A 20,983-nucleotide genomic window follows, 5' to 3' on the forward strand; every position below is an offset into this window, starting at 1 on the left:
GAAGTTGGTGCCAAAAAAACTGACTCTTGACCAAAAGCTCTTGCGTCAACGGGTTTGCTCAGATTTTCTTGAAAGTTTAAAAATATTTGCTTTGAAAGTGACCCGATTTGAATCGATGGAAGCGGTAAAGCAAAAAAACGGTAAAGCTCCTTAAGACCTTCAACAAATAAGACTTCCAGCACTGCTTCGATCAATGGAAAAATGTGTGGAAAGGAGCATGGCGAGGGGAGGGGAGGGGAGTATATTGAAGGGGAACAATCGAATGTAGAATATTTTTTATAATAAAATCCTTTTTCGTAACCAGTTTCGTTATTTAATAGCCAGACCTCGTAGAAGCTTTTATAATACCCATTTCTACCTGAAGAAAGTGGTGAATTTTAGTAGTTTTGTATTCGGTAAGTACCGCCAAACAACAAATGTAACATGGCGGGAAATGAACGATATACAGTGTCCTTCACGACGAGCTGAATCGACATGTATACGGGAAAGTAATGCGACTAGTGTTCTGAAAATTTGCTTGTATGGGTTTTCCGAAATGCTCGTTTCACCTAAAATAATTTTAGTTTTCTGAAACTTCTGGTTATCCCGAAAGTGGACCCAATCTTCGTTATTTTAAACGGAATGCTATAGTTTTTATTAAATTTTTGGAATCTACGTGAAATTTGAATATAACTTTATATAAGGCATCGTATGCCTAAAGTCCACCATTTTTTAATTATTTCACATGCAGACCCCTCCAGTCGGGGACTTCGTTAGTAAATTCATGTATCTCAAATTAACGGTTTTTGTAGAAACTTGAAATAACTGAAATATTCATGGTGATTTCCAAGTGCGTATGAAATAAGGAGGGAAAAATCAAGCAGCAAGAAAATGAAAAAGTACATTTCTAAAAATTGAAATTTCCACAAAAAATTGTTGTACGAATCAACAGATCACAAGAAATCTACTCCCCATCGAAATATTGCTGTTTATCAAAAAGTGTAGGTGGATAAAATAAGTAAAAAAATATTTGCAAAAACAAAAATCTCAATATTGAAAATTAAGTTTCTAAGAAAAATAAAACAAAAGATATCATGAATTGAAGCCAATAGACGTATATTGTCATTGATATTCGTCGAGCATTTTTTTTGTGAAAAATGTACTAAAAATGCGTTTTGTCCGTCCAAGTGTCCCATTGACCAAATTATCTCAAATGACATGAATTGACATCAGTCGACGTCAATAAACATGATAAGACGTCGATCAACATCAAATGACAATAGGCGTAAATTCATGTCATTTAAGATCATGAGAATTGTCAAGAATTAATAAGGACAATATATTCAAATAATATTTATGCAATTCCTACGAGTCAAAGAGTTACTTTACTCACGAGTTTCATACAAAATTTTTTTCTACGTCTGTAGACTTAAAAAAATTTGAAAACTCTTTTATCAATTTTTATTTTGTAGTAATAATATTAAAAGTAGAACTGTGAGCATTATTAATTTGAAATGAAGAAGAAGTTACATTACTATTGAGAAATAACATCGTCTATAGTTGTATTAGTACTTCTTGGATTGTTGGTAGAATCGTGAACGTTTACAATGTTCCTTGAAGTCGAACTAGTTGTCCCCGTTAAAATTTTTACTGCGGAATCCATTTTGTTTTTCATTGAACAGTCTACGTAACCCTCCGCAACTGTGTTGGATTTCCACCCTCTGTGCTTGTTTAGTTGAATTATATCACCACCAGAATCCACTAATAGAGACCCCGAAGAGCGTCGAAATGTATGCCCAATGTAGTTTTTTGGATTGGGTAAATTCAAATATGTAGCGATAAGCGAGGGAATTTTTGAAAAGGTATTGATATCTACAACTTGTGTTATGCATTTTCCATTTCTATACTACAAAAAGAAAAGATATATTTCGACATTTGAGGGTCGTTAGTTGTTATATTTTTTATAAATGTTTACCAAGTTTAATTTATTATCAGTTGTTTCATCAATAATAGTAAATCGATGTTGAACATGAGTTTTTGTATCAGGTACTGTGACAATTAAAACATTTCCGGTAATATTAATATTGTTATACTTCAATTTATATAATAAATAAATAATATCTAAGCTTACATTAAAATTTTTTGCTGTCATACCTTTCTCACAGGCAAATGATTGTTTTGGGTCTATAGCCAACTGATTTATTTTGGAAATATGTCGTTATTTACCATTGGGTGCCTTTCAGTTTTGAATAAGTCGACCAAAGTGTTGAAGACTTCCACATTTTGGATTTAGTTGCAAAGTAAGCTAGTAACACTGTTTCTGTGAAACTTTTTATGCCTTTTTTAGTACGCCACTCCATATTCCTTTAAATATTTAAATACTGTTCCCTGGATTTTTCGGGGAGAAGAATCATAATCGCTGCAGTTGCCGATTCATCAAAATCTTCTGGTGTGCCGTTTAAACTGTCTTCACTATTACTTTCCATCACTAATAATAATACTACACTAGTTTTAATTAGACACAAAACGGATTTTCTTGAACGAATATAAAGAAATAAAAGTATGACGGTTTATCGGAGGAACGAATTGACATGAGAAAGAAAGCATTCACAGCCTACTATTTCAGTAAAACAATTTTATAATTGTGTTAAAAAATGACATGTTACGGCACTTTTTTTAACGCAAAAGCGGGAAAAAATGAACAGCTACAGTACGTTTTTTCACGCTTTTTGATCGATTCAGAAATTACATTCGTTATGAATGCAAATGAATGAAGAAAAACGTGAATATTATAACGTAGAAAAATGGAAAACAGCAGAATTCTATGCTATTATTCACTTCTACCTTATTTTTAGCTCTTTCAAGCAGAAATAGAATCTCTATAACATTGGAACTTGTTTTTTCTCTATATTAACTTAGTTACTATAAGGTGATACGAAGGTATTTTTTTAAGGTAGAATTTTATGTAATTGTTTCAAAAAGAAATGAAAATCTGTACTTTATTATTAATCTTTTATTAATCAAATTTGGTGACGATTTGTCTATTAACATTTTAGTAATTAATTTTTTTTTGAACGAAGTAAGTGTTAGATTGCCATATTATTTCTTCGTTCTTTTACCTTTTTCTTTCCCCCGTGCTTTGATTTTCCTTGTCTTTTCCTTTGCCTTTTTCCACATGTGTCGCAAGTATTTCAATCGAAAGACAATTTTCAAGCATCCATTTAAGTCACACTGAATCCAATCTTCAGTTTTATAGTAGTTTTCATCACACCTTATACAATATTTCCAAATTCAAGTAAGTACAACATCCCTCACAAGGATGAGGGATGTTGTAAAATGCATTGCAAAGTTTTAAAAATCGCATGGATTGTTGTATTGAAGTAAAAGGACAATGTGATCCATTTGAAATAACAAAATTCATTATTTTTCCGGAAAAAGGAAGGATCTGACAACAATGTAGATACCACCAATATATTTATAAAAATCGTACAAGCCGTTTTCGAGTTAATTGAGGCGTTCCATACATAAAATTCACTCTGTATATTTTATAAAGAAATTCATTTCAAAAATTATTTTTTATATTATTATTTGGTCCTTCAGAGGTCACCCCAAAGTCTGGGGTTCTAGGCCTAGACGGATCTTGTTGACAAACCTTTTGTAGATATTTAGTATAAAATTAGAATGAAATGTTGATTAAGTTATTGTAATTTGTTAAAAAAATGTTATGGATTGTTTCAATATCATTATTATACATTCATCCGTAGTGATATAAAAATAATAACTATCGACACAAATATGCATTGTTGCTACTTTAGATAAAATTAATGATAACATATAATAATTACTAATGTAATGACACATTATCAACTATCGTATGAATGTGTCGATATCTGTAATAGCTTCCTGACGAATTTGTACATACGTTTTCGTTTTATCACTTGAATTAATCGACTGTCTTCTACCACAATTTGAATAGACATATTTATGAACAAAATCATCAATAACATTCAAAGATTATTTTATCTTATCTCGATAAGAATACAAATCGGGGGATGTAAGTTCGTCAAATTAATTATCTGACCTAAAGTTTCACAAAAATCGTTTGAAATTCGGCCAAAAAGTGTTACAGGTTAGGTTTCACTTCGTAAATTTAATTGCTTGGTTTTATGATATATAATAATTTGTTGTTTCGTTCTCAGTTAAACTTTGGTTCATTATTTTCATATATTTCAAATTTTGTTACATTTGTATGAAATTATACATTTTTCGAAATATAAATTTACATATATCAATCTGACAATTGTATATATCAACTTCCCTTATTCAATTGAAATATTTTTATATCCAATTCATTTTTTGGCTTCAAAATGGCACCCTAAAATCTGTTTACATATACAAATATTACTCCCCAAATTCCTGTCGCCGAATTTACCACACGTAAAGGTACCTACCTGCCGAATTTACCACACCACAAGGTCACCTACCTGCCGAATTTACCACACGGAATTTACTACTGTCCACACAATATTGCATTTAGGTAAAATTATCTATTTTTTTGGATTTTTATGTTTCATTTTTACGAAATAATATCAACATAGAATAATGATTTTATAATCATTGAGACTAGATCATAGAGTTGATATTGAAGATAGGGAGAACGGTATGTGGAGTTGTACAATTGAAAGAGAGAGAAAGGACATCTCTCTCTATTCACTATTAAAATCAAAACTTGTTACTCTTATTCTTTGTTATTTTCCACAATTTACGACATGGTGATCCAATCGGAATAGATATGGAAAGTGGTAGGCCGAAGTTCTTTCTTTTTTTCTATCAGCAGTTCGGACTCACATGAACAAGCTCCCATAAATCCGTTTTTCTACCTTTAATATTAGTTGTATGAATTGGAGATAATCATTTAACATAGAAAACAGTATCTCGATGACTTTTTCTTTTCCCGAAATATCTTAAAAAAAAGTCTGTCTTTGAATATTTTCTTTTGAATATAGATCTGTAGGTCCATTAATGTAGAATAGCGATTTATAAAAATAAAAAACCACTCTCGTCTCTAAGAACCAAAGTGTGTTCTAAATGAGTTTCACTTACAGGAGAAGTTCGTATATAATAGAATCAAAACTATAAAAAAAAAACTTCCCAACTTTCCAAGCCGCCTTTTCTCCTAGGATATCAGGAAAGACCTAATGAAAATGGTTAATAAGATCTCTGAAATTGGAGGACAAGCTGTAAATGGTCTATGATAAAAGCAGATCTGATGGAGTAACACAATAAATCTTTAGTTTACCAGCATTTACTTTGAATGATGTCAGAGGTTATGTAATAATTAATTGTTTTGTATACTATTGAACACAAAAATCTAAGGAAGCGTGTCCAGGTGATTCTGCGTTGATTTATCAAAAACCAGTCTTGACCCTAAGGAACAAAAGTGTGTTCTAAATGAGTTTTACTTTCAAGAGACATTCGTAGTTTAGCAGCGATTCAAGGTATTATTAGTTATATACGATGAGAATAGACATTCAGAATAATATTTACGTAACTTTTCCTTGATTTCTCCAATTGATTTTGTATATACGTAAAATTTTGACAGATAAAATCAAGAACATGATGGAAATTAACAACATATATCTTTCAGCTCTTGTTAACTTTGGTCAAGTATTTAATACACTATAAAAAATGAGAATTTTATTATTTCACACCCTAACGTTTCACAATAAATCACTTAAAGTTATTATTTATCAGCGTTTAAGGTTAGGCGTTGGGTGAAGGATCATAATTTATTACATGGGGCGTGTAAAGTAATTTTCAACTATTACCCTTAGAAACAGATCCGTAATAAAAACACGTTCACTCAAGTTCGAAGTATATAAGAAACTTTTATTATATGTACGAGGGATGTCTAAAAACTTTCCAACAAAACAAGAAAACAACATATTTTTTTTTTCAGAAATCATTTTGATTCTAAACAGTTTCCACTGATGGTCTAAACTTTTTTTGGTATTTCTTTTTTACCAAATATTTCCTTTGTATCGATTAATTTACCCATTTTTCCTACTTTTCCATTGATTTCCAGCTCTAGAAAGTAATGGATTAACGCCTTAGCTCGAGAGGCCCAGACCTATGTGGACAAAATTTCTGGAACAACATGATTTTAGACACGAAAAGAAGTAAAGACAACGGTTGCCACGTCGAGGTTATACAGAACGAATAGGAGATCCTCCCAATGGGAATTTTTTGTTAAATTTGATCCATTTTTAACTCAAGATTTGAAAATTTTTACATACATACCATCTATCAATATTCTACGAAGAAATTATATTGTTAACAACAAATTTCTATGAAATACAATCTGCTATAATTATAAAATACGAGGGTTGCTAAACGTACTCAGAATGTGTTGTCATACGAGTGCTATTTGAGTTATTTACAGATACTTCCGTATTCCGTATTCATATTCCAATTTTTAGTCGAGTTCCGAGGCTGATCGTTGGATCTGTGAGCAAATATAAGACACGAATGTGAGGTGGAAGACATAGTGAGATGGGGATGTAAACGGAGAAGAGCTTGGAACGAACACGTGGACAGGATGACCGGAGAAAAATTAGCAAAGATCGCACGAGACGGTAAGCCAGGAACACGACGACCTTTAGGAAGACCAAAAAGATGAATGGATTCGTGGATATCAACATCTCAAGGATGACAAGTTGGAAACTACAGGCCTAATGCCTACAATACGTTGAAGAAGAAGAAGATAGATACTTGAAACATCTTGGTCAAAAATTAGAATTGAATCTATAAATTTTCTATGGCTTTCGATGTGGATTAAACCAAAAGCATTTTGGCAATCAACTCGCTTCGAATATTGATGATGAAGCCCCGTCTCGAGACACCATGTTTCGCTGGTGTTTCGAATTCAATCATGGTCGTTCAAAATCGTTTTTTGTGCCATAAAACATCGAGATGCTGTGCGTAAACTGATATTGCAAGATGGTCATGTGACACCAGTGAGATTGAGGCATAATTCACTCGCATACATTTAATTTGCATTGACATTTGGCTGTCAAAAAGATTTTTGGCTACATTCACAAAGTATTTATTGCTCGATGAAGTGTTATTTCTTAGATCTTTCACAATGGACCAAGTTTCTTTAGAAACATTACGTGAATTTGAGAGTCCCTATTATAATAAACATCAAATTGATAGGAAAAAATGCTGCGACAATTGATTCTAATGCATGCAAAAGTGTATTGATCTTAGTGGAGAATATTTTTGAAAACAATAAAGCCATATCCAGTTATAAATATCTAAAAACTTAAGTAACAACCCTCGTATGTACGTGATAACGGTGAATTTCCTTGAATTTTTTATAAAATTTAGTCTTTAAAGTAAAATTTATTGGGGATGCTCTGTTAAAGTCTCTAGGGAATAATGGTTTGGATATAATGAACTGTCGCGAGCAATATGTCAGGTATATATTCAGTCCAACGAATCAAAACAATCCTTTAGCAGATTAGTTTATTTGTGCCTAATCTTCAAATTTGGTGCCGTTGAATGGCAACAGAATACGACTTCTTTTCTACTTAATTAAATCTAAGTACACAACGTTGGGAGATCTTGGTACAGCGTACGAATTCAAGTGTTAAACTCGTTAATCTGTTCGATATGATGCATGCTATGCATTAGTAAAAGTGTGATCCGCAATAACTGATGCACTGAAATTAATTGAAGAAAGCAGAGATGACAAACCAACTACGCAATCTGAAGCTATGGTTTACAGCGAAAAAGACAATATTAAAAAATATAAATCCCAGTCATTATTTGACATGTAATTTTAGATCATTTTAATGATGGTGGTAAGAAGCTTCAAGATTTCAAACTGATTTATCATTTGTTGTAGTTTTATAGACATGAAAGACAGATAGTTTTTTGAATATGAAGAAAAAGCCCAAGCACTATCTGAAGTCTATTATAATTATTATTTTGATAATCGTCGCAAGAAATCAGAAAAATTAAACCAAACGACTCACGACTAAAAAACACCTTTCTCTGAACAAGAAAAGAGACGTGGGGCATTCAATGGAGTCTATTTCCATTATCAACTCAAAAATTCCTTTGCCAAATCCGAAGATGTATGCTCTGCACAAAAAATATGCAAATGCATCGCATTTACGAAGTCTTCCAGATGTTTTACCTCATCTAATCTAAGTTTATTCTTTTTAACCTTCATAAGCAATACCAACACTTAAGGTTGATAGCAGTAGATTTTCAATACAACAAATCTTAGAAAAACGATTGACGAGTCAAGGATGATGTGAAGATCCAAATACAGAGTAAGACATCGAGGTTTATTACCTATGAAACAAAATCATTTGCAAACTTCAAATGATTTGAAAGCAGTGGCTTAATAATAAAGTGGCCATTCAAATGTCCCGATTTATCGTCTCTTAATTTAAAAACATTGTGATCAAGACAAAAATTGGATAATTGGAATTTGAAAATAAATAAAATATTGATAATAGCCGGCTAAATAACTAGAAAGATACATAGGTTATACAAGATATATTTCTACATATTTTTAGATATTAACACCTTCATGAAAATTCAAATTTTTTGTTCTTCGGAGATAAAACGATTGGGCTTACCTCGCAAACGCAAGCTACTTGCTCTTGAGTGAATCCGAAGCTCGGAAGAGGGCTGTGTCTGCCTCCGACGTTACTAGCGTTCGGGGGTGGACTATAAGGGGGCGTGGAATTTGTCACAGAAATGGAATTTTGTCCACCCCCATAACCAATTCCTGTAGACAGCATTTTTCTTACATGCGCGAATACCGATAAGTGTTTCACATATTACTGCGCGTATACAAAATGGTCAAAGGGAACCTGAAATAGAAAATTTTGGATTAATTCCTCATTTATATGATTTTATTTGATATAATATGTTTATTTATAAACATATTATATTAATTCACGATAGTAACGTATGATGCCTATTATACGCAAGTAGAGGACGATACTTTCTCCCCGACAGAAATCACGAGGAATTAACTCTGGAGATCGAGGAGGCTAATGTTGGAGCCATCCTCGACCAATCTGACCGTTGCATCTAAATGTTGCCTAGCAGTCCGATTGAAATGTACTGGAGCACCATCGTGCCTGAACCACATGTTTTGTCTGATATTGAGTGCAATGTCTTCAAGTAGTTCATGGAGATCATTTTCGAAAAAGCTGGTGAGACAAATTTTTGTAGTATAAAATAAAACCCTTTTTTTTAACAACGAATAGTTTTTAATCCTCTATATATTTTTCATTTTGCTCAAAGACCTTTTGCCATCTTTCCTTCAGCTTCATGATTCCGCGCTCATAAAATTTCTGGTTCTTATCAGCAAAAAACTGAACCAGGTGCGATTGAAGGTCATCGTCATTTGTGAAAGTTGTTCCATTCAAAGAATTCTGCAAACTTCGAAATAAATGGTAATCAGATGGTGCCAGCCCAGCTCCAATAGTTTCGTACGAGTGGCCAAAGATGTGTGAGGCATTGCATTATCATGGAGGAACACTAAACCTTTCCTATTTGACAATTATGGCCTTTTTTCTTTGATTGCTTCATCCAGTTTCATTAATTGTTGACAGTAAACATCAGAATTGATCGTTTGATTTCTTGGAAGCAGCTCAAAAAACACAATACACTATTTGTAAACCTCAATATGTACGCTCTTACCTAACAACTGTATGTGGACATTTAAAAAAAATGACAGTTGTTCTAAATTTCCTCATTCTCAATTCTTTTTCAAAGTTTGGCAACGATGATGCATGAATTTTCAAACTGTAACACATATCTATGCGGACACAGATGCAAAGCGAATTCACCCAGGACCTTGTCCGAACCTCGATCAATGCAAAAAGAAAGTGAAAATGACTTGTAAGCGCAAAAGGATCAGAAAGGAATTTTCTTGTGAAACCGTTCGAAAAATCGAGGCTTTTGTACTTTGCGATGAAATTTGTCAAATTAAGAAAGAAAAAAATAAAAAATTGAAGGCTGCAGCTGAAGAACAAAAGAGACTAGAAGAGGAAACAAGAAATAAAAAAGAATTAGTAGTAGAAGTATCAGAAAATGTTCGAAGGAAAGAAGAAGAATAGGGAGAGGAGACTGTATGAAGATGAAGTCGAGGATGGTATTTTGAAAAAATATTGGTATATTATATCTTGAAATCCCATCAAACTGACAGCATGAGATTTTTTATTGTTTTCAGCTTTAGATGTGGTTACAGGATCCATTTTTCATCACCAGTGTTGGATGAATTTCTTTTAATTCGTGAGGTACCCAAATATCAATCTTCCTAACTAGCACAAGACGTTTTAAGTGTTTTTCAATTGATGTATAAGATATATGTAGCTTCTTCGCAACCTTTCGAACAGTTGTATGAAGATCTTCTTCAATTATAACGTTGATTTGGTCATTATCAACTTCAGTAGGCCGACCAGAACGTTGCTAATCTTCGAGAGAAAAATCTCCAGAACGCAATTTTTTATACCAATTCTGACACGTGCGCTCTGTTGAGAAATCAGCATCAGAAATCATATTTTTTTGTGATCCGCAGTAACTTTTCTTTACGGAAATAAAAAAGTAAAATATGCCGAAAATGTTCGTTTCTGCACTCCATTTGAAATTAACCCACAACTAAAACCTCCATTAAAAATGACGCACTACTTGCTTCTAAGTTACGTCAGTGTGACCAGTATCAAGTGACAAACGGCAAAGTACAGAACTAACATTCAAAATATAAAGCAAGGCTCTCTATCAGTGAAAAACGAAATTACTTAGTTGCCAACCTTATAAATACAATTCTCAATAAATTTTCGAAAAGGTAATTTCTTCCCAAATACAAGCGATAATGTTCAGAGAGGAATTCGTCGTCGCATTGATTGGAGAAAAGATTCAGATTAATTGCAAGAGCTCCATTATATAGATAGTCAACCACCTACCCAAAAAAATAGCGTCCGACAAAGCCATGTCGGCAAAAACACGCCGAAAAACGCATTATTTCTGTCCAGCTTGTAAAGAGAAGTCAGTCCTTTATGTGGAAGATTGTTTCAAGTTTCACAAATAATAAAATATTATTTTTTCTACTAATCTGCCTAAAGTACGTACTTTAGATACTTTCGAGTGCGAAAAACTTTACTTAACGCACTAGTGCCTAAAAAAGCATACTTTAAGCAGTTGTGCGTAAAAAACGTATTATTAAGGTCTCCTTAGAGTAGAGGCTAGAGTACAAGGCTCACATGTGGGAGGTCCCAGGTTCAAATCGAGCTGATGCAATTTTTTATTTCTTTAATTATATAGTAATAATTATTTTTAGGTGACACTTATACATGTCAAAGGGAAGAGTTAACACATTTAATAACACAAATTCGTCGTTGTTGTTTTGTTAATTTGTTCTAATTTTGATTAAAATGTTCAAAATATGAATAAATTTATGATATATTATATATGAAAAATTACAATTTCTGTATTTTGATAGAATTTTTTGCTAGTAGAAAAAATATTGTATGCGATTCATGTGTAAAGTCATTTTTGAACTTATCTTTGTTTCTAAAACTTATTCGAAAGTTTTTCGGTGCATATTATACGGCAGCAGCTAAATACTTTTATGGCTCTCTCGACCGCTCGATAGGGAAGAACTTAAACGTTCCACAAGCTTTTGATTGGCTAAACCTTATTGTTAATTTGCGATTAATCTATGCGTTATAGATATGTGATTGTTTGGTGATTTTTAATCGATTTTTTTCGCTTAATGCAGTGATATAACTCGCATACGAACGTTTTGAAAGACCCTGTATATTAGTATTGATATAGTACGAGTTCGTAGCTGCACAAAAATTGCAAGTAAACACAGTACTAGATAATTCGTAGTTGGCGTTCTGGAACAGAATGCAATCTACGAGTTATCTCGTAGTTGGCAGTCAACGTGTTAACAAACGTATCCACAAAATATGTGGTTTTCATATTCTACGACTTGTAGATTTTTCTCTCTATCCATTTATACTCGCGAGCACGTTAGAGATGTTATTTTTCTTTTCAATTTATTCATAGTATACAGGGTGTTTCTAAATTCGAGCGACAACGCTATACCACAGAGAGATCCCAATAAATGATTCATTTTGATATAGGAAGTCGTGTCCTTACGACGCCTAGTTGCTGAGATATACGAGTCCTTACGGGGCATAGTTGCTGAGATATAGGGTGTTCAAAATTTTAAATCAAAATCAAAAATTTGCCATAAATCAAGAACGCCCATATAAAAAAAATCGATAGGATTTGAGTCAGGTGATCTTGGAGGCCACAATTGGGTCCATTTTTCATCGTTTTGAAACCACATGTGTTGTCTAATATTTAACTGTACATTCTCCAACAATTCATCCAGCATTTCCTCCAGAAAGCGCGTATGAATTGAACTATTTAATTTATTTGGTAAAATATAATTTGATTAAGCAATCTCCAGCCAAAATCTCCCATACATTAACCAAATATTTATGCTGAAATCCCTTTTCACGAACAAAGTGCGGATTTTCTTCATCCCAAACCTGACTATTTCTAGAATTGAAAACTTCTTTCCTAATAAATCTAGCCTCTTCAGTATACAACACATATTTTGGAAAGTATTTTGTAAATACTAGTTTGAAAATTCCATATGCACCTGAAAATCTCTAGATTCTAATGCTTGAAAACTGGCCAATTTGTATAGATGTAAAACTTGTTCTTTTAAAACTTTCCATACAATAGAATGGTCCATTATTATTAAAGCTCGACGTACAGTTCGAGTACTTAAAGATGGCCTTACAAAAAAATTATTTAATATTTCCTCTTCAACACGATGGGGCATCTGCTAATTTTGCTACAGCAGCAAGAAATTACTTAAACAGACGTTTTAGAGAAAAATGGATTGGTCGGGGTGGGTGAACCCAATTGTTGGATTTTGATTTAAAATTTTGAACACACTATATCTCAGCAACTAGGCCCCGTAAGGAAATCTCTCTGTGGTAGAGCGTTGTCGGTCGAATATAGAAACACCCTGTATCGTTTATTTGGACTTTTAAGTCGTTTTTTCATAAATTTTCTGTTCATGTAAGCCAGCACTGATTTTTTGTTCTTTTCCCAAAAGCTAATCAACGAGTTATCTCTTAGTTGGCAGTCAACGTGTTAACATATGTATCCACTATGTAGTTTTCATATTCTACGACTTGTAGATTTTCGTCTCTCTCCATTTATACTCGCGAGCAAATTGAAGATTCTATTTTTTTTCCAATTAATTCATAGTCCATCACCCCTAATATCACTATATCTTGTTAAAATCCCAACGATTCGTGCTTGATTCATTTAATCGAGTATTTGTTTTTCAAATAAAGCTTCCTACTTTCGGTTTTCAATGTTCCCTCGGGAGTTTATTTAAAGAAAACGACCTGATTGCCGACATATTGGCACTATTTTTAGAATCGCGTTGTCTGTTATTACATGATCGTATATATCTAGTGTTTCAAAACAACGCACATACCTAAATTTAATTCTATTCTTTTGAAATACAAGTTGAATTTGTAGAAGACATTAATAATAAGTTATATTTTTTCAATTAATTAATACGCATCTCAATAACGAAAGCTGATAAAAAAATTTAATAGCATTTCAGAAGTTCGCAGATTTGAGTATCGAGGACATATCGTCTTAGATCCTCTCCCACATGGGATTTTACGATGGGCCCAGTATAGGCCCGGGCATGGGCCAAGTATGTACAATTCTGGCCCTAGCTTGGAAGCCGTTTGCAAGCCTGGACCAGCCCTGGTTTTTTTTATACTGTTAATAAAATTATAGTTTTATGACTTAATACTATTTTTGGGGAGAGTACGGTATCAGGAGCGGCTTAATTAGGCCAAAATAAGTCGAAAATGAAGAATGAAATTTTTTGATATCTCGCTTCGTTTTCGAGATATCGATAATTAAAGTTATAGTCAAACGTTAGTTCAAAATTCGTTTCATTGAACAGATGGCGTTCAATATTTCGTTTCAAATGAATATTTGATCACTTTAAATTCAATATGAATCTTGTAATTCAATTAACAAAAGATTTTTTATTTAATTTTCATATTATTTACCCTAATACTCCAAAATTATATTGAAAAAAACATATTTTTATAACAAAATCAGTCATTTTTGATAACTTTCATCACTCTGTAATGAATATAACTTAACATACGATAAATACATGAATAATTTGATGTTTTCCATAAAGAATTGTCGGTTGTTTTTCATTATTTATAAAATAAAAAAAATATTTCATGATAGTTTGAAGGTTTAATTAGTAATTTAATGTAAAAATATCCTTTTTCGAGCAAAGATTACGTTCTGAATGCTTTCAGAAGTTATTTATTTTCGTTTGTTTTATAATTGAAAAACCACACGACTGTAGTATTTCACAATTATCCTGAAAAAGTTCTCTAGCAATTGTTTTTGCATCATTTATCCTATTTTTAACGACAAAATCAACCGAATAAGAAAAATGACTGTAAAAAATCTATCCGCTCCGAATTTATATGCCCCCAATCTTCCCTCTTCCAACTCGCGAAGCCCCTCATTAAAAAATAATAATAATAAAATAAAACTAAAATAATCCTCATGCGAAAAAAAATTTTTGGATAATTTTTGCTGTAAAAAAATCACGATTTTTGAATTTTTTACACTCAAAGTGCACTACGAGAAGGTTAGGTTAGGTTAGGTTAAGTTAGGTTAGGTTGAGTGTAAGTTTTATTTATACTCAAAACTTTATATTATACAATTTTTTTAAAAATAGGATTAGCATAGGTTTTATTTATACAATAAACTTTTAACGTAGGGTAAGATTAGGAGTAGGAATTTTTATCTATACAATTTTTCGGGTGTAAGTGTCAGTAGATATTATATTATATGTTATGTATTATTTATTTATTATGTGTTATCCCTCTTGTTGTAACTTTTTTTACTCTTATTTAAATTACAGACCAAAAAAGAAAAAAAGAAGAGAGAAAAAAGGAGTCGAGAGTAAAGCCGACGCATGTGACGCGATGTTCGCTAAGAACGGTTCCATATGCGTCGGTAGAGAAGAGGGTGGGTTTTTAGCTGGTAGGCGCCCGGGTAACGGGTGAATCCAGCACGCCTGGGACACCTCCCCAGAAGTCTTTTGAAGATTTAATTACAAAATGGCTTGGTCAAATCCAAGCGCCGCGGAAATCGTACTCGTTCCCTATTTTTTATTGTCCTTTATGCATAAAAAATTTTATTCATAAAAAATTATTACTTTTATTGTTAAAATATCTATTTGGATAAGATATTAGAACAAAACTTTATATAGCTATTCAGAGTTCTGCCAAGACTGGCTAACTAAAGGATGGCCGAGGTGGGGTTACCCAGAGTTCAGCCAGGCTTGGCTGACTATAATGACCAGGGCTAAGTTATTCAAACTTCAACCAAGTTAAGCCCCGTCGTTCAAGTCTAGGGGCTCCTACATCGGCTTAAGGTGCGTTTCCACCTAAGATTAATACTCTCGCGAGCTGCACTCGAGACTGCTTAAAATCAATGGACGCACTCTCGAGAGTGGATATCTGAGAGTGTCTCGCGGCTATCGGCGACTAGACTTGTCAAAACATGGTCTCAAGTGGATATGTCATTTCTCAACTAGTGGAGAGAAGCTTGCGGAATTCGAACTGCGTTGGAATTGTAAAGTGATTTTTGGAGAGTCGGTAACAAGATGACAAAAACAAAATAGCTCATTGGATAATATGAAATTAATGAAATATTGTGGAAATCGAAGCTGATTGAATAAACATATCCTCAAAGAAATAACTAATACACTGTTTACACCACCACTACGCCAACACTCTCACTGTCTGACCTGTTTTTCGATAACCTAGTTATCGTCTTCAGAAACTGAAGGTAAACTAAAACCTAATGACTTTACTTAACGTAAACCTAATAACTCAGGTTATTAGCTTACCTTCAGTCTCTGAAGACGATATCTTGGTTATCGAAACGCGCGTCAGACAGTGTAATTATGAGTGTTGTTGTAGTGTATACAGTATCTCAAAGAATTAGGCAAAATAATGGGCATGCTCTGAAAACGAAATACAATGCAAAAATAATTTACGAAATCATGTGAGTTAATTTTATTTATTTGTGAAACTGGAGAAGATACGAAAAGAAAAGATTCAGATGCATTGTTTTTCCTCAAATATTATTTGATAACAACGATAATAATTTACTCATTTAAACTTTTTGTTCCAGTTTCCTCTTTCATGTTACGTACTTGCCATCTCCAACTCAGTTCTTCTACTGTAAAAAGTTGTGAGATCCATGTAATACCAAGTTGATTGATTTCCCTACTTAGGGAACCTTCTGTCTCAAGTTACCACGTAATCAGCTAATCAAGCAATATCTTTTAGTGACCACATTAGCATTGAAAATCTTTTATCTTTCCAGTACGCTCAGCATCTTAAATACCAACAATAAATTTTCTTAAAGCCCAGTCTCTATCTTAGGAGCTTTTTTTATTTTTGTAAGTAGTCTTCCTCTTTTTCTTTTCCGGTACTACTTCTTTAGCTTCAGCTACAGTTTTTCTCAAAGCCCACTCTCCCAAAGCTCTCTATGGGTTTTATCGGAGGCTTTGATATTATTATTTTTGACAAATCTAAACGATAAATGCTCCTTAGTCTATTGTACTCACAAATAGAGGATTCCTGTGCGTTAATACTTCCAAAGTTGACATCAATTAGATGTCACTTGAACTCTCGAAAGTGCCCCGTAAGCTTGGCCGGATGTGAATACTACAGAACCGATATCCATCACCATATTATTGAGATTTAAGCCCTGAATTTGGCGAGTGACTGTTCGCGATAAATAAAAGCTCTATTATTAATTTCATTTCTAGAAAAATGTATTGAAATTGCAAAATATTTCAGTTTTTCCGTTGTTTATACACTAAACACTAATTGTATTCAAAATTTGAAGCTATGTTTACTGGTGCCTTAGAGTTTAGATGATCGTTCAGTCACTAAGTGATAAAATTAAGAACTTTGACTAGTTGTAATTCTGTAATGTTTTTCTTATTTTCTTTACACGGTTTCTATTCGTGACGTGTCTCTTACGTTCTTAATTTATTTAAACACTATACACTACACTAACTTATAATAATTCACTTTTACTATCACTGAACTAGCTTAAATAATTTATTTAAATTCTTCGATTACTTTCTGTTTCAGTTTGGTCAGACCTTCCTAGAAATTATTTGAAAGGGACAATGTAAATAAACCTCAACATTATAGGTCATAAACTGTTTAAGCCTATACTGCAAACCGGTTTAAAAATGTCTGGTCAAGTTATATAGACAAAGTAAAAAGAATGAAATTACTCTCTAAAGGGTTCCAGGACATACTGGAGTGGAAGAAAACGGAATAGCAGACAGACTCATACGCTCCAAAAGGTTTCAAAACAAACTAGAGTTAGAAGGAACTGGACAAACTTTACACAGAAGATTATCATCTTGTCCGATTACCAAGACCTTCGAGCTCCAGTGTCATGATATCTAACATGGTTTGAAAATTTCTGGTCGAGTTGTCTAGACAAGGTAAAAAGGATGAAATTACTTTCTAAAGAGTTCCAGGACAAACTAGAGCGAAGGGAAATGGAATAGCATACAGACTTGCCCTTCTATGGAATCAGTTAAAGCTAAATGGAGACCAGACTAAAAAAGAAACTGAATGACAAACAAATTTGTTAATGGGATAATTTACAATGATTGAGAGAGGTTAGGTTTAGTAAAAGATGAATGTGCAGATGTTGCTAGGTATAAAATATATTTTGCTTATTAGTAAAGATTTTATTTATAAAAAAATTATATAAACCCAGTGAAATCAATGTTAATCTATTAGATTTCAAAAAAGAAATAAATTTTATATGAGATTTAAGTTAACCTATGAATATTCAATATCAAAAAGAATCGGAACGAGTTGGCGCGTATCACATTATCTTTTTTTTTTAATTTATACTAAAACAATGAATTACTAAGATGTCCCAATGGATTTTCAAAATTTTTATTTAACATCATTTTATAACGTTGTACAAATGTACAACTTTGCAATTTATTTCGTTATACCAGTTCAAATGGTTTTGTTCTCTTCAGTCGTTTGCGGTCGCTACATTTACCAAAAGTTGAAACACCATGTGATTAGCATCTTCACGGAGGTTTTCTTCATGCCTTTTTGCTACACCTCTGATTCGTTCTATCATAGTACGGACTCTATGAATGTCACGACATAAATGCAATGATTTCGAAAAGTAGTTTGAAAAAGTATTAAATAACTTCGATGAAAAGGCTTGTACGAGGGTTGCTACTTATGTTTTGAGATAGACAAGAAGTACCTCCAAAACGTGTTATTTGAACGCATCAACTGCTTCTTCAGGTGTAGAAAAACTTTGACCTCGCAATTTATATTTGATCTGCGGGAATAAGAAATCATTGGGTGCCAAAGACTGTACGACATTTTTCATGATTGTTCCAAGTATCTGTAAACAACTCAAATTTTACTCGTATGACAACATGTTCTGTGTACATTCACGATTAAAAAAAATTATTATGTCAATGTCAGATTTGACATATACGCGTACAGTGTTGCCTTATCTCAAATCTTGAGTAGCAACCTTCGTATGATACGAAAAACTTATTAGTGACTTACATTTTACTTAAATTTATATTTATGTTTACGTTTTACAAAGAAATTGTAACACAATGAGAGCAAGTATTGAATTACATATTATTCGTCTTTATTTGCGTGGGTGATATATAAAATGTACTTGAAGAATGAGAATAATTCATCTTGTGTGGTATCTGGTTTTGTATAAAATGCGACGTTTTCTCTTCTTCATAATCAGTCACCGTTAGATTGATAAAGATAAGTTTCATTGCAAGTTTTGTTTCTAAAAATATTTTTCGAATATTTCAACAAATTAATTTCGGGATATTGAAATATGAATTTAAACACAATATTGATTCTTTTGTCCACTTTGCTTAGTTGTTTGACCAGGGTGGAAGCATTGAAAAATAATATAAAGTGAAAAAAATAATCGTAGGATGAAATCTATTGGAAAAGGAGAAGAATTTAATAAAAATGAAAAGAAAAATAATTTACGGGCGATTTGAGGTGTGGTTAAGGGGAAGGGGTGAGTTTTTAAGGGTAAAAAAGTATTTATTTCGATTTCCGACAAAAGTCTTATGGAAAAAAGTTGGATAGCAAAGTTGTAGGAAATAAAAAGATCTACAGCTTTTGTATTTACATTCTTTTCACAGGACCTGAAAATTTTAAGTGGAAAATTCAAACCAAGTTTTTGTTTTTTATCTTTTACCTTTTATCTTTTTTTTTATGTAAAAACTCAATTTTTTTTGTCCTATATACACTGTAATTTATTTGAATTGGAATATTTATTTTAACATAATATCGAAAAATTACCCTAATTTTCAATCGAAAATTCTCTCACAAAATATCAGCTGTTTTGAAACAATCTCTACTTTGTAGTAGTGTGAAAATAGATTACCATGTCCACTGTAAACTTTTGCAGAAAAGGCAAAAAAAACGAAAAAAAATCGCATACAGAAATTTTTTTATCAATATGTAGAATTTTTAGATGTTTATTAAAATTTCAGGCTCTAATTATATTGATCAATGTAACATTAAATCTCACGTTTTTCATGTAATTAGAGTGAAAAATTCTAATGAATATTTAAAAATTCTACATAATGATTAAAAACAAATGGGTTGCGAGTTGTTCTCGTCTTTTTTCTTCTTTTTCTTAGGAAATTTACCGCGGTGATGGAAATATGTTTTTACACCATCTGAAAGAAGAGATTTGAACAAACAAAACCCCCTCGTCGACTTTTTAAAAAGTTGATATTTGACAGAAGAATATTAGGTTGAAAATTAGGATGCTATTATGTCAGAATCACGTGAAATATATTTTTAACACGTTGCCTGCCAAGGCAATTTCCACAATTTCATTTAGTCGCATTAAATCATAAAAAAATGATAATTTAAATAAAAAGTTAACATTGAAAGGTATATAAACTGTAGGATTTTAAGAAAACTTTTATTTTTTAGTTGTCGTAGTAGTTGTAGTAGAATTTTTAGATGTTCAGTAAAATTTCAGGCTCTAATTACTTATATTGATCAATGTAATATTAAATTTCACGTTTTTCATGTAATTTGAGTGAAAAATTCTACATAATGATTAAAAACAATGGGATGCGAGTTGTTTTCGTCTTTTTTCTGCTTTTTCTTAGAAACTTTACTGTAGTGATGGAAATATGTTTTTACACCATCAGAAAGTAGATACTTCATCGAACAAAAATCTCACCGATTTTTTAAAAAACTTGGTATTTTACAGGAGACTTTTGGATTGAAAAGTTGAATGCTATTATGTCAAAATCACGATTCAGATAAATTTTGAGGTTAAGACAAAAAAAAAGTAAATACAAAAGTTGTAGATCTTTTTATTATCTACAACAATTATTTTTCCTTTCATTTTTATCATATTCTCCACCTTTTCCAATGAGTTTGATCCTATTATTATTTTTTTGGTTTCAAAATTTATCTACCCTAACCTATGTTTGTTTATGAGTAAATTTCGACACAATTTCGATTTGAAGTTTGTGGTAATTAAACCCAAATTCTTTTTAACACGTTGACTGCCCAGGCAATTTCCACAATTCCATTTAATTGTATTAAATAATTAAAAATAATAATTATAATAAAATGTTATCACTGAAAGGTATAGAAAATGTACGATTAAAAAAACGTTTATTTCTTAGTTGAATTATGTAAAGAAAACTCGAAATGAATGTATGTTTTGTTTCTAATATTCTACTTTGACTAAAAAAGCTCACCTCTGCCACTATAATGATTAATTGAACTAGTCTACACTA

At 32.2% G+C, this 20,983-nt stretch overlaps 1 protein-coding gene across 1 annotated transcript in view; it reads right to left on the minus strand.

Moving 5' to 3' along the window:
• Positions 1-20,983, minus strand: part of LOC130453365 (homeobox protein six1-like) — a 63,219-nt gene that overhangs the window by 40,949 nt on the left and 1,287 nt on the right. Inside the window, exon 2 of the mRNA XM_056793068.1 lies at positions 8,634-8,870. Within this exon, the coding sequence (XP_056649046.1) occupies positions 8,634-8,798 (165 nt within the window). The 5' untranslated portion in view covers positions 8,799-8,870. The remainder of the gene's footprint in view (positions 1-8,633; positions 8,871-20,983) is intronic.

This window comes from Diorhabda sublineata, chromosome 2, assembly GCF_026230105.1.
Source record: "Diorhabda sublineata isolate icDioSubl1.1 chromosome 2, icDioSubl1.1, whole genome shotgun sequence".
NCBI lineage: Eukaryota > Metazoa > Arthropoda > Insecta > Coleoptera > Chrysomelidae > Diorhabda > Diorhabda sublineata.